The 25,074-nt window shown below is 30.1% G+C and overlaps 2 protein-coding genes across 2 annotated transcripts in view; both read left to right on the top strand.

The window, feature by feature from the left end:
• The first annotated feature begins 6,549 nt into the window (after positions 1-6,549).
• LOC137809960 (FCS-Like Zinc finger 1-like) lies at positions 6,550-8,063 on the top strand. Its single transcript, XM_068611029.1, has 2 exons — positions 6,550-6,983; positions 7,423-8,063. Exons 1-2 carry the CDS (start codon positions 6,697-6,699, stop codon positions 7,598-7,600), a joined length of 465 nt encoding a protein of 154 aa, XP_068467130.1. The 5' UTR covers positions 6,550-6,696; the 3' UTR covers positions 7,601-8,063.
• A 5,423-nt stretch (positions 8,064-13,486) lies between these two features.
• Positions 13,487-25,074, top strand: part of LOC137809959 (uncharacterized) — a 74,629-nt gene continuing 63,041 nt past the window's right edge. Inside the window, exons 1-14 of the mRNA XM_068611028.1 lie at positions 13,487-13,901; positions 15,069-15,172; positions 16,155-16,289; positions 16,394-16,444; positions 17,486-17,580; positions 17,671-17,788; positions 18,061-18,162; positions 19,774-19,962; positions 20,043-20,203; positions 23,403-23,573; positions 24,141-24,233; positions 24,330-24,651; positions 24,745-24,849; positions 24,943-25,038. Coding sequence (XP_068467129.1) covers positions 13,805-13,901; positions 15,069-15,172; positions 16,155-16,289; positions 16,394-16,444; positions 17,486-17,580; positions 17,671-17,788; positions 18,061-18,162; positions 19,774-19,962; positions 20,043-20,203; positions 23,403-23,573; positions 24,141-24,233; positions 24,330-24,651; positions 24,745-24,849; positions 24,943-25,038 — 1,839 coding nt within the window. The 5' untranslated portion in view covers positions 13,487-13,804. The remainder of the gene's footprint in view (positions 13,902-15,068; positions 15,173-16,154; positions 16,290-16,393; positions 16,445-17,485; positions 17,581-17,670; positions 17,789-18,060; positions 18,163-19,773; positions 19,963-20,042; positions 20,204-23,402; positions 23,574-24,140; positions 24,234-24,329; positions 24,652-24,744; positions 24,850-24,942; positions 25,039-25,074) is intronic.

The raw sequence follows: 25,074 nt of genomic DNA, 5'->3' as shown, positions 1-25,074 counted from the left end.
AATGAAGATAATAGAATTTTGATTAATAAATAGGATAGTTTTTTTATTAATTTATGTAACAATACGCTTTCTCGATGTTTCTAATGGAATTTTTCTATAATTTTTAAATGTTTTTCTCTCTTTAAATTAGGTAATGCGAACACATTGATTAATTAGAGTCTTAGTTGTAAGTTAAAATTTAGTCAGAGAAAAAGGGGTATTAATTAATAGTGTAGAGCTTTTTTATACTATGGTTTAATCATAAGTCATAATGTATGTTATACAGTTTTTGTTGACTATAGATATCTTAAAAGGTTAAATAATTTTTTTTAATTAGTTTAGGATGTAAAATTATTAAACTTGTAATATATTGATAATGTAAAACATTTTTTATCACCGTTTAATCATAAATTATCATATATCTTTGAAGATCTTAGAATTTAATATAATATAAGTTTTTTCATTACTGCTTATTCAATAAAAAATTTAATTTTGATTTGTGATTGTGACTGTTCTAGATAAGAGTATGTACGACCTCCGAAGAGCATTCAAGATGGTCAAGGATAAATATACCATTTACCTGTGTGTATTAGATGATCATTTATGTAACGTGTTACATGGTATATATGAACCAAATCTTAATCCCTCCACCTAAAGTTATGATTCGGTCATGACTTGCAGTGTACCATTACATCAATTATATGGGTGTTGACGACTATGAACACCCTAACAAATGAAGCAAACTCATAACTTTAGAGTGAAGTTGGAACATGTTTTCTTCTTAGCATCATATCATGTTTTTGATAAAATTAGTCTTAGCTAGTTGATACTAAAAATTCAACGGTAGATTAAAAAAATAAAAGATAAAATAAATCTAATAATTTAGTTAATCTATTAAATTTAAACGTTGAACTAACTAATGGTTATAAAATAACACAAAAAATTAGCCATTTAATTGTAACTTAAATTTTACTAAATAAGATGACATGATCGAATGATTTTATATTATAACTTTGATGTTTTTTAAATACAATTTAACTAGTATAATTTTATACTCATTCAAAACTATAAAAACTATATTTGAATAAAATATTATAATTTAGATATGTTTTTAATTCCTATAATTATGATTCTATATACTTTCAGTTGCTGCAAAAATGTATATTAGTTTCAAATCCTTAATATTTTTCTAACCGACTTTTTTTAAGTTGTTATTATGAATCATAACTAGTTTAATATTAAATATGGAAATATTAATTAATATAATTAAGATAATATAAAATATTTTAGATTAACATAGTTATATATTTTTAAATACAAAATTTAATTGAGTAATATGTTTATTATTTAATACAAATGAGGAATTTAAATGCTATTTTACTTTTCATTCAATAATTTATTTTTAATATTATATTTTTATTTAAAAATTTATATTTTATATAAAAATTGTAATTCATCTTTTATATATTAATTTGATATTGCAATATTGAATCGTCATATTTTTTTTAAATATATGAAAAATAGAAATTTTATATCTAGAGACAGAAAAGGATTATACGAAAAATGATTACTACATTACTCTCATGATAAGATAAGTATATTATAAAGTTGTTTTTAATAGGGAGGTATCGATTAATACACTGTCAATAGTTAAATTGTTCCCCAAGAAAGTAAGTAATTAAATTTTGACTAATATATTTGAAAAAGTAAATTATTTATTAAAAGTGTAAAACTTTAGTTACTATCATAATAAAATAAATTTTTTAAACCGTATTTAATTTAAATGTTATTTTTTTTCCAGTCAATGGAAGGGGCTCGAATTCCCAGAACAAATTAAATTTGTTAACGGTCAACCGTGGTACGCGCCATTTAAATATGGTAGGTTTAGTTTTGAAAAAAAAAACGTATCATAGAATAGAAGAAAAAAAAGAACTCATATGTTTGAAATATTGGAAAATTGAAATTATTGGTTGGTGATTTTTCTTAGTAATAAAGGTTGTTATGGGTGACCGTTAATGTCAACTGTTGAATGATGTGAAAACTCGGAACAAGTCATGAGCCAATAAATGTGTTTGTGCGAGTTAGAGAAAAACTGGTTAACTTTAACCATGGGCTAAGTTATCACCCCATTTAATAATACGTTTTATTTAAAATATTTTTTTTTATAATATGTGGTTTGTGAAAATATTAAATACAAAATTATAATATGTATATTTCAATCACTTTTATGATGCATAACTATATCCTTTTTTGAGTGTATAATCACCAATAGTATAACTTGCATACAAAAAATATAAATTACTAATAAATAATTAGTTTAAATAATGCATTTATAACTTTACTTTAGAAATGTTAACTTGGAGTTTGGTATATAATTTATATAAAGACTTAGAAAATAATTTTAGAATAAAAATAGTATAACTAAATTAATATTTAAATGTTTTATTATTAAAATGAAAAGTTTATAAAAATATAAAAAACAATCATTTGGGTTTTAATTTTAAATAACTATTATCTTTATAAAAAATTTATTTTTCTAAAAAAATACTTCATCCTTCATCATATTGATAATTAGAGATTATCTTTAGACTCTTGATCGTGATTATAATCATATTTTGTATTTGAGTAAGATTAATTTTGCTCCTTTTTTCTGATTTATCTTTGATTTTTCTTGTTTATCTACATAAAAATGTTTTGCATGTGGTGTTTAAGGCTCCAAAATTAGTTTATGTTAATTTAGGGTCTTAGAGATATGTTCAAATCATTGATTAAAAATTTGTGATGTAGGTTAGGTTATCTGGCGTCCTTTTGGAGTTAGAATAACTTTTCAATACTTAGTCATCAAGTAAAGGAGCTAGACTTGATTCTCAATAGTACTTATGTTATAAAGTCTTTGTCACTTTGCAAGATGACTGAATAGAATAAGTGTGATATTGAATTAACTGGTACTATAAACTTGATTAATATTGAAAGTTATTGATTATGTTGTAATAAAATAATTGAGTGTGTTTAGATTGAACAAAATGGATTGATGAAATTCAATTCATTATTCATTTGTGTATGAATTTATTTTGATATTTGGTTGGTTTATGTGAATATGTGTGTGATTGAACTATTTGAATGACATGATAACTTATCTAAGTAGTTGTAGAAATCTAAATAGGATAAAGTGACTCGAGTAGGGGTGTTAATATTTAAAAACGATTATAAAAGAATTTGGAAAACCCTTTTGAGTCACCCGAAACAATTTTAGAATTTTGTACATTTGTTGGGTGTATTTAGATATACCTGCCTTGTCCCGAGATCCTCTAACGAGTCTGGTAGACCGTCCAATGGTTCTAGTGGGATCGTCTAACGGGTTGTCTTACAAGATCGTCTAGCGGGTTTGCGTTGTATTCTTTTATATTTTCGTTCTCTTTATAAGAAACCCTGATGTAACCTTTGTAGTGGGTATATTACTCTCTATTTTTCAAAAATAAATTGTTTCTTTCTTTTGTTGTGTGTTTGTATGAGTTATGGCACTGATACCTTCTTGTTCATTAACCTGTGTGGTTGTGTGTCTAACATGAATTATTATATTCAATAGGGTGAGTCATAAGCTCATTGGTTGTGTGTCTTTTCCGAGTGGTTATTGATAGGTGTTAGATTTTGTTGGATCACTTATATGCATGTATATGGATGATTTAATATATTTATATAAGGTTTTACTCATATAGCCATGGTTGGATGTTTGCATGACTCTTGATGGGTGATATAGGGATACATAGGAGTATCAAACCTTGGGGGATGATGATAAATTTGGAACTCGTGCCGAGAGATATTTGACTTCATTATTGTCTAATCACATTTGTGAGAAGTTGAGGGGAAACTTTTACATTTAGCTTGATAAAAGAATGTTTCGTGTCACCTTGACATTAAGGACATAAGCCAATTAGGATCTAATAGATTTAGGATATGTCAAGTGTTAACTTCTAGTAGAATTTTTTTTATCATGAATTTTAGAATTTTCTAAGAGAGATATCTTGCAATTATTCATAACATAATATGTAAATACGAGTTTATTTGCATTCATATACATGATCTCGACATATGAATGATGAACTGAAAATGATGATGATAATATATGAACAATGATTATATGATGATGATAAGAATGATAATTACAATTACGACATATGCATGATAATAATATTCATATTAAATTATATTTTATTTACATGACACATCTTTATATATATTTACCGGTAAGCTAAAGTTGACTATTGCACCTTTACATATATTTTAGGTATATTAAATGTGATAATTTTACCTCATATGCAAAGTTTTATTTAATTGAATTTTTATTGATATATAATTGTACTATATAGGTGAAAGGTACACATCCAACAATTTACTTCACAACTCGGTCGAGCACACTTTGGCATGCACATACAATCCCACACCTAATAATAAAATCAAAACATCATTTAATACCTTATGTTAGACTAACACAAGATTAACAGTGATAGTCGTGCTAATCAGGAATATCACCTCGAAAATTCAACCCCCACTCTATAAATAAGTTAACCACACCCATATTAAGGTACACATCTAATAACATTAACTATTCTCATATTCGAATATTGAATCTTAACTTGAGCATCATATAACCTTTTGTAGATATTCTCACTTTAATCGAGATAAAAAAATAAGACAAAAAAAAATCAAAAACAAAAAATATAATTCATATAAGAAAAGCATCTTAGTATATGTAACAACAAAACCTTTCCTACCAATACAAAAATAATAATATTATGGAAATTTAGAATCCTAACCATATTTCACTATATATTATGTATCCCTATACCTGACACATGTCGTTAATATATATATATATATATATATATATATATATAAACGTGTTTACTTTTTTAAATATAATAAAAAATAATTACACATCATAATTTCATATTTAATATTTTTTAAATTAAAAATGTAACGTCATGCAAAAATATTTCATTTTAGACAAATAAGTAATATATATATATATATATAACTTAATAGCTTTTTTTATAAGCCCAAATCTAATCTATTTATTTAAATAAACTCTTTTAAAAACTTAACTCTAACTTTGTTTTATTGAACACAAGTTTTAAACAAATTAAATCACATACCTTCAATTATCTAACTTAATTCACTCTCTCCTATCACATTAAAAAAGAAAACACAAAAAAAATTATAAGAAAGAAAAATCATGACGTTTTGTTTTCGGAAAAATAAGTTTTTTAGTTTTATTTACTCTTAATCTAGGACTTTTCCGCCTTATTCTTTGGATTTTTTTATTTGAAATTTGACCAGACATTCCTTATTGTGTGGTTGAAGTGCAAGAAGTTTTTGAAACATTTTTCATAAAGAATTTCTTGTTTGAAGTCTGAACCCTGAAGTCTAAACCTTGATGTCTAAACCCTAAAGTCTTAATCTTGATGTTTGAAGTCTGAAGTGTGAACCCTAAACCCTGAAGTTTGAACCCTGATTCAATTATCTAACTTAATCTCACTATCTCCTATTCAATTTTTTAAATCTAAAACTAATAATGATTTGAATTTGAATTGATCAGACTAAGTATGAACTCAATTAAGTAAAAGATATATGAAACTCATATCCCTACTATAATTGAGCAGCTATAGATTTGAAGAATAAATATGTATAAATTTTTGTTAATATGCAAGATAATTTTGTAATAACAATATAAATTATTAAAAAAATAGTATTTTCAATGAATTTAACTAATTTAAGAATATGTGAATAAATTAAAAGAAGTCTTAGAAAGAGAGAAAAAGCATTTACTACATCTTCATGTATATGAGTACTGTAAGAGGCAGGTATAGCCCGTGGTCCCATAAATTAACTCCTGGACAAACCAGAGTAAGAAAGCAGGACATGCTCATATAACATAGAAGGTTTTTGTTTATTTATTTATTGTTTTTTTAAGAGTGTAATATAATAGGTTTATTATTTTTAACTTTTTACTTATTCGTTATTAATACAAATCATTTTAAATTTCTAAAAAACAAAATTTAAACAACATAAACTAAATTTAAACAAGTAAATAGATATATAAATTGTATAAAATTATTTCAAATTTAATTAAAAAGCTCCGAATCTGAAACTAAAATACACAGAAGTTGTGAGTTACCGTTACTCTTACGCGCAGTGCGTGAGTTTGGGCCCGAGAGTTTACTTACACCCCACCACAATTTGGCAAGCAAGAGGAGAGAGACATGTGAGGTTTGGTCCAAACTGGGCCCCACCACTTCCCACAGTGCAAACAAACTGTAAAAGATCTCTTCCATCCTCACTTCTAACCCTCACATTCTCTTCAAACTACGAAACTGCCACAACTTCATCATCCAACTACAACTCCACCTCTTCCAGATTCAATGGCATGCCTGTAATTTTGGCTGCCCTCAAATTAATAACAATAAAAAAAAAACTTTTGGAAAGCTAGATGCAGTTATTTGAGCCAATGGATGCACCCAGAGGGGTTCATGTTTGTAATTGCAAGTTATAACCTGCCTCTCTTTATTATAAAACCCTTCGAGTCCCTTCTCCTTTCCCCCAATCAATAATCACTCTCTGTTCATTGTGTTCTTTCCTTTCCTTCTTTCCCTCCACAAACTAAATCCAGGGGAAACACTTTTCCTTTCTGTTTCCAAAGAGAAACTGTGAAAACAACTCATGGCTGGTTCTTCCAAGAGACATTGTTTTTCCGAAGAGGACGATGGTTCGACTTCTTATATGGACTCTGGCCACAACCACTTCCATCACAACCAACATGGCTTTGTTTCTAGAACATTGGGTTACGGCACTTTCTACAATCGAAGTTTCAGGAGCCCCTCAATTCTTTCTCCGAGATCTGGAAGATTTTATGATGCCAGATTCGAAGATCACCAGCCCCACTTTCTTGAAGCTTGTTTTCTTTGCAAGAAGCCACTCGGAGATAATCGTGACATCTTCATGTACAGGTTGAATGCCCAGATTCCATCTTCTTACACCATCAATTCAATTTTTTCAATTTGCATTTTTCAACCCATACCCTTTTAGATAAATTAGATTCCTTTCGAACTTCCAGTTTTGATTATGAATCTTAAATCTAAACCTTTCTTTCACCATCTCTTCATTTCTGAGAAATTATTTCATCGGAAATTGAAAATCTTGATTGCATGTCAGATTAAGTTTTGGTATTGGGACTTGTAATGCTGTGATATTGTAATAATTTGTTTTGTTAAAATTCCACAGTTCTTTCTTTTCCAGTTGTCACGATCCAATAAAAATGATTTTTTTTTCAATGCTCTCGATTGGGTTCTATTTAGATTGTTGTTGAATTGTGGTTTCTATGTGAATGTGAATGTTGTTGGATCTCTGTGAGGTGGTTCTGACTGGTGTGAATTATTTGTATTGCAGAGGGGACACGCCTTTCTGCAGCGAAGAGTGTAGACAAGATCAAATAGAGAGAGACGATGCCAAGGAGAAGAATAAGAACATTTCTTCTATGAAGGCTTTGAGAAAAAAGGAGCAAAGAAAATCTGTCTCCCCAAACAAGGATTACTCATTTCGTGCAGGGACGGTTGCTGCTGCTTAGATGAAACTTGTATGGTAATATAGGATATAGGATACAAAGAAGAAGAAAAAACAGTGTTAAATCGCTTCAGCCTTCTCTAAGAAGAAAGGAAAAGAGAAAAAAAAAATGAAGAAAAGGAAAGTAGAAGTGAAGTTCAGACTTTCCATGAAGAAGGGTCAAGAGAGAAGAGATCCCTCTGAAAGGATTTTTTTTTATCATGAAGCTGTATATGGTAATGAGAAGCTGGTTGCGTGTGGGATCCTCTCTCCCTAATGACTCATTTTTCGGGATTCTTAATTTTTAAAATATATAAGATCTTAGATATATTTTATATGGTGTTGTTGTGGTGGTGTCAAACAGGTTTCGAAGTTTTAATGAAGAAACTTATTGCTAGTACCTGTATTTCTTTAACTTGTTACTCTGTTTTCACCTCTTTAGGTGAACATTAAATATGAATCCAAGAAGAGAGAAAAGTGTATAAGAACTGACAGTGTGAAATTTTGAATTTTGAGGTCTGAAACACATTATGGTGTAGTTTACAGAATAAAGAAATAAACTATTGGAAAAAAATCAAGAAAAAACTATTAACAACCTAATAATTAGATTTTAATAATTTTGTATCTACAACTTTTGTTCATATTTTTTAAAATTATTTATTTTAGTTTATTTATAGAAAAATTCAAAACTCTCTCTTTTTCTTCTCTTAATTTTTATCACCCGTTATTCACTAACATTTGCTATTTTTGGGTAGTTTCTGAAATGGTTGGAATATTGTTTTAGCTTATATTACCGGTGATCATTGGTGTGCATGTTGGGTATATTTTCACTTATTTTTGAAATTGGTTTTTTTTATTTTACAAAAGTAAAAAAAAAATATGGAAGAAAAAATCATTTTGTAAAAAGTATGAGATAACTTTTTTCTCTAAAATTAAAATTGATTTTTAAAAGTATATATTAAATAAAATAAATAATGTAAAATATAAACAAATAATAATCACTAGTTAAAAACTAAGATGAAAACGGTATAGTTAAAAGAAAACATGTTCTGTTTAAGGAGTTTTATAATAATAAAAGTCCTTGTATTATAATATTCAATGTGCATTGATAAAACTTCTTCCAAAATTAAGTAATAGTTTTTAATTAAATTGTATTAATATTAACATATTAATTTTAAAAGTATTATATTTCAGTAATTTTTTATAATAATTAAAAATATATCTTAAAATTATTGTTTTATAATTTAGAATATTAAAGTTGATCACTTTGTTTGTTCGTAAAAATATTGTTGAAAATTATCATATTTTAGTGTCTTTTAAAAAAGAAATAAGTACTTTATTCTCTCTTTGAAATTTATTACAGACTAAATTTTGTGTGATGTATTGTTTCTTTTCTCCCTCTTAAATGAGTTTAGATTTAAGTTTGGATTCTGATAACATTATTTTTTACTTTAATATTTGAATTATAAAAATAAGAGGGCTGGGTTTAATTATTCTATTCCCACCCTGGATTCTCATGGAATAAGAGATGTAGTTGTATCCGTTCTTTTATTATTTTAAATATCATCAATGATTTAATGTTAAAGTAGGTATATATTATAAAAGTTTATGCGATTAAACACTTTTTTTTTTAACCTTTTGAATTTGAGAGAGTTAGATATTATTATATAAAAAAATAAATCATAAATACAAATAAAAAAATATGAGTAAAAATAATTAAATATATATTCTAAAAACTAGTTGATAATGTGAAATATAATATATCATTTGATTGAAATCGGAAAAAAAAATATGTACTCAAAGTTGTAGTTGTGATTAGAGGAAATATACTTATGGATGTAACTGAATCTGTTGAATATTAAATAAGTGAGAGAAAATAAAATATTTATGAAAAAAAATAAGAATTTTCTAAATGAAATGAAATCAAGGACAATAACATTGAAAATAAGATCTTCTTTTAGATTAAAAGATAAGTAGGAGGGTTTTAAAAGTCTTTTAGGTTATTTAATAAAAAATGAGTGTTTTAATAATTTAAAATAAAAATAAATATATGAAAGGGTATGGAGAAGGGATAAACTGAATATGTACTTGTTCATCCTTATGAACATATTTAATTTAAAAAATTAGGTATCATTTATATTTATACTCTTTTAATGAGAATTTTTCATCAATATCCATGTTTATCATAGTTTGAATTGTATAAAAAAAGTAAATTTATATTATTTACTTACTTATTCAAAGAAAAACTTTATAATTTTATAAAAAACATTCCGTCAAATTCTAATATACTAAAAAACAAACAATCCTACAAGAAAATTTGAGATGGATGACCACATCATCCCCACATCTAGATCTTATAGCCTATAGTTTTATCAGAAATTTAAAACTAGATTCTCTTACCTGAACTTAAGCATATGCTCACAAATAGCTCCAACCCTACCAAAACCTCAATGGTAGCTTAACCTGCATCACAAAGTCTTGATAAAAAATCTAACTATATTACTAGTACTATGACCTAAGAGAGACTAATCCTAAAGCTAAAAGAGTCACACAAAAACCTAGATGGAGACAAACATAACAAGTTCAAAATTGACTCAAAGAGAAAAGCGGAAATAAACTTAATGAACGAGGAGGTCAAAATCTTTGAGAGAAGACAGAGAAAAAGGAAAAATGAGTTTTTAGAGAGATGATAGTTCTTTTAAAATGAAACTTGAATAATTGAATTTCTATTTATATACTATTTTCACTTTAATAATAAATATTCAGGTGTCATTTTAATTGTACCACTTCTAATCTAAGACTATTATTCTCTGTCCTTACAATTTTAGTAATTTTTATAAAAAGGCGTGTATTTAATATTATTTTTAATTTATGTATAAAATGTTAAATAATAAAAGTTGTTAGTATTTAAGAGTAATTGGATCAATCTAAAAATTATGCATAAACTAAATTTAGTTTTTTTAAAGTAGTTTGATAGTTTATATATATATATATTTAAATTATTTATGATTTTAAATATTTTATATTATAATCTATAAATATATTTCAAATTGTGTAACCTAAAAGTACATTTTAGAGTCTATAGTTTAAAATTTAGAAATATATTTTAGATTTATAAATATATTTAAAATTGTATAGTAAAAAAAACATTTTTATATTATATAGTTCAAAAATGTATTTTAAATTGTAAAATTCAAAAATATATTTTTGGATAAGGATTTTAAAATGTATATAAAAGACTCAAATTCGTTAAAAATTTATCTACTAACTCCAGAACTTCTCAATGCTGAGATCCATTATCTGTAGCTTTTACTCCTGTGTAAAACACGATCATCGTAGTAAAGAAAAAGAGCAACCACAGATAAGAAACACAAGGTAAGGTAGTATTTTTAAAACTTTCAATACATCCTCTATTTTCAAGATACTACACAATCAAGTGTCTACAATTATTTCATATTTCATATCATTCATGCTAGAAATTCACTGACAACAACGCATAAACACTTTACTCTACTTCTGGAATACCAGTCTAATGAAATTAACACTTAGAGACATGCACCTATTATATTATATTTTCTGGTCTCGACATAGTCTCTCATTTAGTAATATAACACAGGTAAATTCATATGACTTCCCAAACCAAATTATTTTTCAAACCGCATACAAAATCATATGAACCTCCTTCGACTTTCACGACCTGCATCTATATGATTCCGATATATAAAAAAAGTTAGGATCCTCCTTTTCCAAAGTACATCACAAATCACAAATCACAAATCAATACATTCTCATAACAATCTCAACACAATATTTTATTTTCTGAAAATACAAAGTCTCAATCACATTTTCACATAAATATTTCATATTCCATACCACACATTAATACACCATTCAATCACACCAAAGTTTAGAATTTTAACAATCCAAAAATCTCAAAGAAAATCACATAATTATATAACTAATTGTTTTGAATTACTTATATAAACAAAATTTTACATAAAGCTTAATTAAAACAACAAGCAATGATAAAATAGTGTTTCAAAATAAATTTTAAAAGTTTAAGTTTCTTTTAACTTGAGCAAAAATAATTTCACTTGAGCAAAAATGAAATCAATAACACCTCATTTTTGCTTGAGTGAGAATTCCTCTCGCTTGAGCAAACATGGACCAAGAACACCCCCTTTTTTATTATCTTAATGTTTTAATCTAACTTGAGCGAGGATATTTCGCTTAAGCGAAAATATCTCTCTGGAGCGAAATTAACATACTTAAACTTCATAAAACTGCTATTTTTCAAGCTTTCTCTAAAAAAATTAATTTAAAAACTATATTTTCACAAACATATCAAAGAAAAATTGCTCAAAGTTTAATATCAAACCACCAATACTCATAAATCTTTACACTTCAAAAGATTCATAATACAATTCAAACTCATTCAATGACTTGTTAAAATCACAATTAACATCTATTTTATCAAATCAACAAATGTACCATAACTATACTTTCACATTCATTCTTAATCAACACATTAATTTACTAAAAAAAAACCTTACAAGAAAATTTAAAATCGGTGACTACGTCACCCCCAACATCCTGATATTCTAACTTAGAGTTCTATTGAAAAATAAAACTAGCTTTCATTACCTAAGTAGAAGTAAACGTACTACTCACGAAGAACTCCAACTCCTAAAGAAAATAGGGATAGCCTAACCTACACCACATAATCATGATCAACTATCCAAACATATCACTTTGAACTAACATTGACTAATATTGAAGCTCTAAATGTCACATGAAAAGGAATGTAGTAAGGTAAATAGGAAAACAAAAACTAAATCAAAGACAAAAAGGGGCAGAATTAAACTTACTATAATCAAAATTCAGATTAGGTTGTCTTACTCGAATCATTGTCAGGAGTCCAAAGTAGTCTCTCGGTCTGATGAAGGATGTGGAAATCTACAAAAAAAAAGGCAAAGGAGAAGAAAAAACTTTTACAAAAAATCATGATTACGTCAAAATGAAACATGAATATGAATACTAAATTTTCTATTTATAAATATACTATTGTCCCTAAAATTATTTTTTTGATCCTTACATAATTCATAAATATATTTTTAATTATTTTTTTCTAAACAAAACAATCCAAAATACAAACTATAAAATTTAAAAACATATTTACATTTTACAATTCACTTTTTTTAATTACACAATCTAACATATATTTCCAAAATTTTAAATTATTTTACAATTAAAAACATAATTAATGAATAATTTAAATTTTTCTAATAATGTTGTGGAAGCATATAAAGAAAAATAATTCAAATAATAATTTAAACTTTCCCATAGCTAGTTTGATTTTCATCATTTAAAAAGCAAGATGCCAGCTGACTTGCGATGTCAGCATGGGAAAGGCAGATCAGGCCACTTGTCATTTATGGCATACTTGAAGGGCAACGTGTCACACCGAAGGACAACCGCATTCTTATTAAAATAAAGAATGCTATCATAATATTTTTTTAACAATATATAAAGTACGTTCAAAAAATATAGCATACTATATAAAATATTCCAAATAAAATTGATAATTGGGTTTTGATATATTAACATCCTTATAAAAGGATTCCAAATAAAATTAATAATTGAATGTTGATATATTAATACCCTCAACAGAAAAAATACATACTTCACACTTTAGTAAATTAAAATTTTATTAATTTAAAAATATTATTATAAACAAAATTAAATGTATGTTATTTATTATTTATAATTTATAGTTTCAACAAAACTTTTATAAAATTTTTCTCTCAGTCTGCCTAGAATCCTGCACTTCTACGAAACAGCCACGTTGGTGCACACGTGACCTCACGTGAGGGGAGTTTTATACGCTGTCAACTCTTATGGTTGAATAATCGTGTGTATAGTAGTAACTTTTGGTTACATGCTTCTTAATTTTATGCCATGCCATAGACTCTTCTGGGAGTACCTTTCAGAGCAAGGATAACTGTAATAGTAGCATTTTCATTTAATTTTATACATAAATATATGTATATTTTATTTTTGGGGCCAAAGCGACAACAACGTGACCTTCAAGTTCCGAATCACTCATTCCGTGAGCAGTTTTTCCTTCCTCTTTTCCTTCTCATCGCCGTTGTCATTCGTCGAGTTTTTGTCTCTGTAACCGCTGCAATCGTCATCGTCGTGCGGGGGTATATGATCACTCCGCCGCGAGATGCTAGAGGATCAGGTGGCATACCTCCTACAGAGGTACCTTGGCAATTATGTGAGAGGTCTCAGCAAAGAAGCTCTCAAGATCAGTGTCTGGAAAGGTTCTCAAAATCTTAAATATTGCTCTTCTTATTTATTCGTTTCATTTTCTTAATCACTTTCTATTACCTTCTAAAAGGTTTAGCTATTTATTATTTATACTTGATTGCTAGTTGATATTAGAGTGAGGCTACGAGTCCGTGTCTGAATTATATTTGTCGAATTGAAATTCAAGTGTTCAATCTGCTGGCAGTGCTAGAGCTACCGTAGCGAGTGTGCGCGTGTCGCTCGAGTTGCTAATTTTGTTTGAAACTGTTGTTTTCGGCGATTATGAAATTTCTGCATTGAACTAATCAACGTAGTTATTTGGGCGTTTATATTTGTCGAATTGGATATATATACCGTGCCATAGCTACTGTATCGATTTAGCACGAGTGATTTGACTAGCAAATTGTTTTTGGAACTGTTGTTCTTGGTGATTGTGAGTGAAACTTCTGCATTGTTAATGCCGAATTGAATTTCAAGTGTTTAATTTGTTGACCGTGCCAAAGGAACTGTAGCGAGTACGGTTAGTGGTCCGAGTTGCAAATTGTGCCCGAAACTGTTGTTTTTGATCATTGTGAAATTTCTGCCTAGTTCTCCGATCAACGTAGTTTTGAATGAGAGTGGGAAAAGGTACTGGGTAATTATTCTACTATTAACAATTTGCATTTGGCTATATTGAACTTTTTATGTTTTTCTTTTATTTCCTCTTTCTTAAAATGTGTTGGAGAATCATATGCGTAATTTGTTCTAGCTGTCCTGATTTAGCGGTGTTCTATTTCGTTGTCAATGTGCATTTGTTCGTGAGGTCCATCTGTGCATACAGATATTCATCTTAGTTACTAATAATCATTATTGGAAGATTCTGGGTAGGCTTGCTTGAGAGCATGGTTTTGGAGGGCAAGGAAAACGAGAGCAATTTTCTTATTTTAAGCGAAGAGAATTTATGTCATATTTACACAAATAGTCAAAACATCCAAGCTAATCTATCATTTTATTTCTTTCATAAAAAAATCAAATTAGAGAATATTTATTTGAAATGAAAAGTTTGTTCTTTCTTCCCTATCCCTCCAGAATTCAACTCCCAAACATATCCTTACCGAGTTTATGGATGTACACTTGGGTGCTTTTACTTTTAATCTTCCTCATTAATTTTTCTGAAATATCTCTACCGACATATGAAACAGGCGATGTAGAGCTGAAGAATATGCAGCTGAAGCCCGAGGCTCTGAATGCTTTAAAACTTCCAGTGAAGGTTAAGGCCGGATTTCTAGGATCAGTGAAACTTCAGGTTGGTGGGCGATCAACTGTTTTTTCTCGGAATATAGAAATATAATATGTTGAATGTGGTTATATACATATATATATATATATATATATTCATATTTCTGCATGTAAGTAAAGTATGTATGCGTGCATTGAGTCGGAGGAGATGATCTTTGATTATTCAATCTTGCATTGATAGCCAAGATTGATTTTACTTTAATTTAATTTTGATACTTGACCATTCATGTAAGAGTGAATGGCCAAGATTGACTTCTTTTTCCTTGTACTGCAAACCTCTTTGTTCAAGGATGAACATAAAGGAAAACAAGAGGATGAGTTAGAAAGAAATAGCAAGAGCTTAGATGAAAAAATTGGAAGTTTGAGCCTTGATCATGTTTGACGAAGAAATGGAAAGTTGAGATGGATTTAATTTACACAATAAAGTAGCACATGAAAAAAATTGTATTTAAATTATTTTTTCTGTATAATTTTTCATTTGCTAGCTTTATTCTCCTATTTGTGTGATTAATTTGTGGTGTAACCAACTGTTTTATTTCTCATCTTTCTAATTTATATATCTTATATTTGTATAGTGATGTAATAGCATTCTTTCATTTTGATTATTTTTTTTATATCTTATATGGTTTCTGCTTTTCATAGTTGATTTTTCATTTTGAGGATAATGACATGATAAAAAAGAGAGGGACTTTGGGGGTTATTTCAGCAGCATGACAATGGTATGAAGGGAATGATTTTTCCTATTTATCTTTTTTGTTTTATATAATTTCATGGGCATATTGTAATTGCCAATGCTGTAAGAGCTAGTTTCTTTTCTATTATCTATTGGTAGGAGACAAACAGACATGCAGGCCACTTGGTTTGTTATGGATCGTGGTAAAAGTTCATTATTGGAATAGTTTCTCATCCATCATACACTCATGCAGCAGAAGTCACATATTCCTTTCTGCTTGAATGATGATTACATTGATGATTGTATTTCTTTTAAGGTTCCATGGAATAGGCTTGGCCAAGATCCAGTCCTAGTATATTTGGATCGCATTTTCTTACTAGCTGAACCTGCAACTCAAGTTGAGGGATGTAGTGAGGATGCTGTCCAAGAAGCTAAGAAGATCCGAATACAGGTAAGAATTCAGTAAGAATTCAAAAGTAAGAATTAGATAAAGTGTATTCAATTTGGGTTGAAGATTATTTATTTGATGAAACTCATTCTTCCATTTGCCAACAGGAGATGGAATTGAAACTTTGGGAGAAGTCACAACAGTTAAAGTCAGAAATGGTACTGAGTTTCACTTTTATTAATGTTTTTTAAAATGAATAGTGGATTTTCACTTTGGACTGTGTCCAGTACGATATATCCACCCAACTTTATGAACATCTGCTCAATTTCTGGACATGACTGAAATGGTAAAGGGCTGGATAAATGCACATCATTTTGCTCCCTCCAGGTTTGCTAGAATGTGGTCATGAGCGGGGAAGGGAATGGAAATGAAAGAAACTTTTCTTAGAATTTGGGCTTACAACCTACTCAACCTTAAAAGCTTCTTGTAAGCTAAGGACTGTGCATGTTCTATTTTAGCCACAAATTTAGTTAATGATGGACTAAATTCCACCCTAGAGACTACAAATTAAGATGATTTCGAAAGAGGCTTCAACTAAAACGCTGTAGAGAAAGTAGGAGAGAAGTTTCAGAAAAATGAATGTTATTATGAAAATGTGAAAAGCTTATGATCGTTATATTCCTTCTCAGTAGTCAGTTTGCTAACTTAACTAGCTCTAGTCCCCTAATAGAGGGTACATCTGTTTTAATTCCTAACTAACTCAACTTAATTGCCATGATGACTGGTCAGCATATAAGGCTGTAGCTGAGTCCAGACATCACAAACACACTCAATACTTGCACAGTACATGTACACTCATGAAATATAGTACATATCCCGATAAGTTTCATCAACGAACTGCCAAAACTGCACCACTGTCACATAACTTTTGCTTTTTTCTTGTCAAAAGCCTTTATATGTTAACTATCGAAACTGTCCTGAAGTTGAAGGACAAATTCCAGTCTCACCCCTAAACTCCAACCAAAATATTTCACATGAAAGTTGCTAACAAATTTTCCTTATAGCTAAATGGTGATGACATTTTAAAGTTTTCTTTTCAATGTTGTTTTTCGTTTCCTATCAGTGAATTGGGTAATGTGTAGTTTAAGGCTATGCATTCCAATATCATCTCTGGATCTTTGTGTAAGCCTATGCCTGCATGTTTCTGTATGATTAAGAATACGTATATTAACTCATGTATCTTGTTCTTTAATCTTAAGAATAAATCATGGTTGGGATCCCTCATCGGCACCATCATTGGAAATTTGAAGCTTTCAATTTCAAATATCCACATTAGATATGAGGATGGTGAGAGGTAATGGAAAATTTTGGAATGTTTTGTGAATCTAAATTAAATCTCTCAGCTTTTTTATACCCTTCTATAGCCTGATATTCTGTCTTGTAGCAATCCAGGACAACCATTTGCAGCTGGAGTTATGTTAGATAAACTCTCTGCTGTGACAGTTGATAATACTGGGAAAGAGACTTTTATTACTGGAGGTGCACTAGATCACATTCAAAAGGTTCTCATGTGACTTGTATTGACTGTAATGATGAAATCCTTTTGCACCGATTAAGATGCCTGTTTATTTGATTAAGTTTTAAAGTATATCTTGCATTGAAACAGAATGAAGGTTATCTAATTTATTGATAGATGAGTCTTTTTTACTTACCTTACCTGTGAAACATAAATTCTGAATGAAAATAATGGTACTGCATAGTCTGTAATGATCAATACTTTTGCTACTTGCTAGTGTTTTTTTTGTTAATGTCTTTTTTCTTCTTTGCTTTGCAGTCTGTTGAACTCGATCGACTTGCAGTTTATTTAGATTCAAATATTATACCATGGCATATTAACAAAGCATGGGAAGATTTGCTTCCCTCAGAGTGGTTTCAGGTATGTATGTTGGAGTGGATAGGGAGTGAGGGTTATGGATTTCATAGATTCAATATTTGTTTCATCAACTTCTTTGAAGTCCTTTTCTTTTTCAATATTTATCATGTATTTAAGGAGTGAATGACTTTGGGTATAGCAGTTAGTTTAGTTATCATGATGCTATCTTTATGATTAATGTTGATATTCTTGCTGTGTGAGAGGAAAGGCTTTGTTAAAGACCAAATTTGTAGTGATATTATTGTCCAATATATCCCTTTTAAATTATTTTGAGTATTTTTCTTAGTGCCTTCAATGACCTTTTTTGCATGTGTCCAAACTTCCTTAATCATTTCTTTGTCATCTTCCTAGTAATAGTTATCATGTAAATATTTCCTTGCATGCAATCATCCATTATCATGGTATTGGAGATATTGTATTAGAGGGTATTAACTGTATTGCGAATTTTACATTTTACATTTCACTTTCATTTTACATTTAACTGTTACATTCTATTTAGCTTTTCTGTTATAGTTAGTTACAAGTTAATTACAGGTTGTTTTAGTGTTGACTCAGCATTGATTACTCTTATATTATAGCTTTATAAAGCTATCTCTGTTGTGCTCAATTTTTTTTTTATCAGCAAAGAATGAAATTAAATTAAGAGGGATACAAAAGGGGTATCCCAACCCTTTTACATAAACTAAACCACATTAAGAATCTCCAAGAATAAAGAGATGAACAAACACCCCAGAAGCAATAGATAGATAATGTTTGCTGCATAAGCTAGACATCCTATTCCAGCTAGCACCGTGCTCGTATTGGAATGCTATAAGCACTGCAAACTACAGCTACAAAACCATCAAAATACACCAAAATATTGGTTATCTCCACCACCTCATTGACATTCCTTCTACCCAGCTTGCAGTGGCACGATTGTAGCACTTGTCACAGAATTAATCACTTCAATGCAGCACCTTCCATTCGTTCCTTTTTGGACTTTGGCTTCCCCTGTTTGCTCCTTTCTATTGTGCTCAATGTTTAAATTATCTGACCCATTTTGTTGGGGGTGTATTAGGTGAGATCATGAATGATACTTACATCTGTAACAAACTTGAAATATTCTAGGTTAACATAGTCGGTACCATTGTCTAACCAGATTCATTTAATGAAACTAACAAACTGATTTCAAAAAATGAAAAAGATGTCAAATATTTGACAAACTAAGAATTTTTGCTTAAGAAGGTGTCTAACATTGTCTAACCAGATTCGTTTTATGGAACTAACAAGCTGATTTAAGAAAATGAAAAAGATATCAAATATTTGACAAACTAAGAATTTTTGCTTAATAAGGTATGTTCATGTTACACGGGTATACTCTCATCCATGAAAGTTACATACCATCTAACCCCATAAACAATTCAGTAACAAGTTCCACATACATAAGAATGAATAAGATAAAAAGGAGTAAGACACCAGGTAGAAAGGAAGCACAATAATGTTTATTAACTTGAAAATCATCACACTTGAAATCTTGAACAATGTAACTTTATAATGTTTTCATTGTAATTTTATTATCTTACCTCTTCTTTTCTTTTAGTTTCTTGGAAATGATTTTCTCATAAAAAAATTCAGATATTTAAGTATGGGACTATAGATGGGAAGCCAGCTGATAATTTGTTAAGAAAGCATTCATACATTCTGCAACCAGTGACTGGAAAAGCAAAGTACTCAAAGCTACTGCCAACTGAAGTCGCTGATAGCAAAAAACCTTTACAGAAGGCTGTGGTGAACTTGGACGATGTTACAATCAGCATATCTAAGGTTCATTTGACTTGTTTTTTCTTGTCTTTGGAGATTGTGTTTATTTTTGGAGATAATCTTTGCATTTTTTTTCTTTGTAGGATGGCTATGGGGATATCATGAAATTAGCAGACAACTTTGCTGCATTTAATCAACGTCTGAAGTATGCACATTATCGTCCACTAGTGCCAGTAAAAGCTGATTCCAGGTCTTGGTGGAAATATGCTTACAGAACTGTATCTGACCAGATAAAGAAGGCTAGGTATTTGAACACATTCCGATTCTGTTAAGTCTTTTGCCGAGCTAAATTTTGTAAATACCAATTTCTGTAGACAGGGAGTGTAACTTGCATAAGTAACCCCAATTTACAGCCTAGTTTACAATTAAATAAAGCTAGTGACTATTGTTTGTCTGAATTATCTTGGAAGAAAGTTAATATATTAGAGTTGTTGTGTATGTACTTGTTCCTCAAATCTTCCATTACAAGATATTCATCCTTAATCTGCACACATGAGACTTTTCATGAAATTGTTTTTATGATTATCATTCATTCTTATAAATTGAAACTCTCAACTAGGACACCAAATATTTTGGAGTGTGTAGTCAAAGGAGTTAAAAATTGTGCCAGAAGTCTCTAGATGGGATGAATGGCGATGGATAAAACAAGTGCTTCTTATATGTTACTGTGCTGCCTCTTCTATTGTTCTTTGTAGGATCAGAAGCATGAAGCACTGTTCACTTGTCTTTTCAACATGTTTAGACGCCTTTCACTGAAGTTAGTTATGGTAGTTGTGTCTATACATAGGAACCTGTAACGAAATTTAAAACTAACTTAAAGTTGTTGTTCAACACTTTTCATTGTGTAAAGTGAGTTGAGCAAGAGTTCATTGTAAGAGAGGAACTTCGAGTTGTAATTTATGGGACAGTGAATTCTGTCCTAGACGTAAATTAAAGTTTGTTAACACTTCAATTGAACCACATTACTTTTGCTTGTTGATTCTTTCTGTTTTTTTTCCTTTGTGTTGAAACTCTTTACGGTGTCATAGAGCTAGGTTTCCCTTTTCCCTATTTTATTTTCTGCAGTGAACTGTTCACACAGTACTATTTATAAGCACTGTTCACAAAACCCTGCAATCCTTCATTCACCTCTTTCAAGCTCTCATTTCTCTGATGAGCAGAAACCACTGTAGTTGGTGTACTCAACGACCACCACCATGCAGGAATTACTACCTAAATCTGTTGAATTTGTCACCTATTTTCAATGCGTCTGTCTTACACACTACCCTCAAATCAGCGCATGATGATGTTTTCCTGTGACCCACACTTCGATGACCTCGCAGCTGTGCTTCTCCTTCTCCAATGAACCACTTTTTGGGCTTAGTTTGACTTTATGGTTTCCTCTGATTTGGCTTTCACTTAATCTCTCATGACTTTCACCAGCATACCAATGATCCCTTGTGAAAAGCTTATAGGGACAGCAAATTACAGCTCTTGGCCACTGCTGTCTAGTTATGGTTTCAAGGCTAAGGTAGGGCTCATCATTTCACAATTCTGAATTCTGATATCACGATTTCTGCAGTTGCAGTTGAGTATCGTAAACTTCTAAAGCACCAAGCAGCCAACCAAACTGCATCATTGATTTTAGTTGTGGCTCAGTTTGGTAATCTTGGAGATTTTGTTTCAGTCCTCTTTTGTTGGACCTTGGATACTTGATTTTGGTGACTAAGATCATATGCTTAGTAACCAATATCTTCTTCCCTTTTTGACCTTTTCGGACTCTATGCCTTATTTTACTCTTGCAGATTTCAGATTAAAGTCTGTCCTCTTCCTCATTTTAGTTTAAACTGTCTTATTTTTTCCTGTATGTCCTTTTAATCTAATCTCGAAAAGCAAACTTACTCATAGTGGTATTGATTATTTGTCTTGTTTTTTAATAATCTCTATTTCTTAAAATTGTGAAATTCCTATTGAAACACAAGGTCTGAAATTGGGGAAATCTAATTTTTCTTCTCATGTAGGTTTTTGTTTTGGTCAATGATACTTGTTTTAGTCAATTGAAGGAATGTTATTGCATCACTATACAAGTTGCAGATGTATCTATAATCTAGGTTAACTCTGCGACTTGTACGAATCACATGCAACATTCTTAAAAATATTATTGAAGAGAAAAGAAATACTGAAGTGGGTGAGTCAAATCAAACCCTAAGAGAAACGAAAGTGCAGAAGATCACACCTATCCCAACAAAAGTTAGAAACATTACAAGGAAGTTGTCAAACCTTAAGCTGCAAACCTTAAGCTGCAAAACTATGAACACATCTATTTCCTTTTCTGAAAATATAAGAAAATCTGATATGTATACTCCTGATGGACTCTAAAACATTAAACCATCTATTACTTAACTTCCAAAGAACCAAAGAGCTATTATAAAAAAATTTCACAGTAAGCAAAGAATCAGTCGCAATAATCCAAAGAGCTCTCCATCCTTTTTAATAGTAATCTTAATAGCATGAATAACTCCCATAAGCTCTGCCTCAAAGACTAACTATACATGTAGAGATATTGCAAAACAGCCTATACTTTAGCTTTTTAATATATAAAGATACTATCACTAGCTGATTTATGTCTATGATCCAAGTATGCTCCATTTGTACTGCATTTTAGTCATCCTGTTTCAGGAGCAGTCCGATCTACTTAAATATCTTATCTGATTTCCTTGACCTGCAAACAATAAAACATGCCTTAATAATTTTCAATTCATCAATAGTAGAATGCATGTTACTTGTTGCCAAAGAACCGGAAAGATTCACAGGAGAGAATATTCTATTTTTGATACACTGGTATTCAATCTGCTGTCCATCAGACTTAATTCTATTCATTAGGCTGTTAAGTACTTGTCATTTGAGTAAGCAGATGAAAATTTCCATGTATTTGCTGCTCCCTTCTATTAGAAGTTTTGGAAGCAAAAAGGGGAATGTTTTCTTGGTGCATATAATCTGTAGTTTTCTTGGATTAGTTCATTCATCAAATTTCTTGGATTACATTTTGATTTTTTGCATCTGTATGTTGCTTTTCAAATTTGAACGGGTGGTTTCCCAAGTGATATTAGGAAGCTGCAGTTCTAAAATTTCCACTCAGCTTTCGTCAGTCTATTACTCAACCTTAATCTTAAATAAAGTTTAAAGGTGATATTAGGAAGCTGCAGTTCTAAAATTTCCACTCAGCTTTCGTCAGTCTATTTCTCAACCTTAGTCTTAAATAAAGTTTAAAGGGTGTTTGGTTTGTTATATTCTCATCAAACCAACACCTCTTAAGCTTGCTGCTTCAACATTCAGAATGTTGTATGTACTTACATTTTTGAAAAATAATATTAGAGCTTTGTGGTATCCATGGTGATAGTTAATCTTTATTTATCATATTTTAATGTTTATATTTCATTGACTATGGATATTGTGCTTGTCAGTGGAAAAATGTCATGGGAGCAAGTTTTAAGATATGCAGGCTTGCGGAAGAGATATATCTCTCTGTATGCTGCACTACTTAAATCTGACCCCACTCAGGTTACAATTAGTGGTAACAAAGAGATTGAAGACCTAGATCGGGAACTTGATATTGAACTTATATTGCAATGGAGGTACGTTGTTTGTTTTGAAATGTTAGTATTTAATATTAATATTGAATTAATCATATGAAAAACAAGGGTATGTGAGCCTATGATTGATTCAACTGTAGTATCATAACCAGTCTGTGTACATCTGCATACATAATTTTTTTTAATGAATCATAGGTTAAAAATTAGTAAAAAGCATCTTTGCAATTTTCATTGCCATTTTAATAAAAATTATGGCATCTTGATCCGTTAATATTGTCTTTACTTCAGACGAGCAAGCAAGCTCTCTTTTTGCCTTGGTATATTTTTGACTTTTGGTATGAGGCTCCATTGATGATTCTTCATACTACTTTATTGGTGTGTATGGTTTGGAAGCTGTATTATTATAAAGAAAGATCTCTAGGTGCTTCTTTTTATTCACTGTACGAGCATCAGATATCTCTTCCTTCACATGCACTTTTACAATTGTTCAATCCACAAATTTGGGTTTAATTGAAAGTTTTATGCATCTATATGTTACTTATATAGTAGACCTTGGAACCCTCTTGTTTATTCTTTGACCTTGAAGTATTATATTTTGCGGTTTTGCAGAATGTTGGCTCACAAGTTTGTGGAACAAACGGCAGAGTCAAACCATAACATGAGGAAACAGAAAGCACAGAAATCTTGGTGGTCATTTGGATGGTGAAGTCTTGTCTAAAATATTTTCTTGTATCAGTAATTAACTAATGAATTTAGTTTTAGTTTTTACTGTGTTACTCACCTATGATCATGCTACAGGACTAGTGAATCTCCTAAAGAGGAAAGTGATGAATTTAATTTCAGTGAAGAGGACTGGAACCAGTTAAATAAAATAATAGGATATAAGGAGGGTGATGATGGACAATTGGCTGTAAATAGCAAGGCGGATGTTATTCATACTTTCCTGGAAGTTCACATGAATCATAATGCTTCAAAGCTTATCGGGGAAACCAAAGAGTCTGTTGCTGAATTATCATGTGAAGATCTCAGTTGCTCAATAAAGCTTTATCCAGAAACAAAGGTCTTTGACATTAAGTTGGGCTCATACAAGTTATCATCACCAACAGGTCTCCTTGCTGAGGTTAGGCTGTCATTGACATTAATTTTCTGCATTCTTGATTTTTATGCTCGTACAAGTTGTGATATGTGGAATATTTGTTTCACATCCCTTCAGAGTGCGACTTCCTATGACTCCTTAGTTGGTGTTTTCCATTACAAACCTTTCGATGACAAGTTGGACTGGAGGATGGTTGCCAAAGCTTCTCCTTGTTATATGACTGTATGCTGTTTGTCAATTTCCACCCCTTCTTCTACTTGAGTTTTTATTTGTTTGGTTTACTTGTTTACTGATTTGTCTTTGGAGTTTGGACAGTACATGAAGGACAGTATTGATCAAATTGTGAAATTCTTTGAAAGTAATACTGCTGTAAGTCAGACAATAGCACTAGAAACTGCAGCTGCTGTACAGGTATTATTTGACTTGATATCTATGCTATTTGGAAAC

This window comes from Phaseolus vulgaris, chromosome 2 (assembly GCF_000499845.2).
Source record: "Phaseolus vulgaris cultivar G19833 chromosome 2, P. vulgaris v2.0, whole genome shotgun sequence".
In the NCBI taxonomy this organism is placed as follows: Eukaryota; Viridiplantae; Streptophyta; class Magnoliopsida; order Fabales; family Fabaceae; genus Phaseolus; species Phaseolus vulgaris.
This window is presented reverse-complemented; position numbering and strand designations above follow the sequence as displayed.

Bases quoted from the DNA above. Each gene is read 5' to 3' on its own strand.
- LOC137809960 (XM_068611029.1), top strand. From the start codon at position 6,697: ATGGCTGGTTCTTCCAAGAGACATTGTTTTTCCGAAGAGGACGATGGT. The intron at 6,984-7,422 runs GTTGAATGCCCA...TTTGTATTGCAG, and splicing joins CGTGACATCTTCATGTACAG to AGGGGACACGCCTTTCTGCA.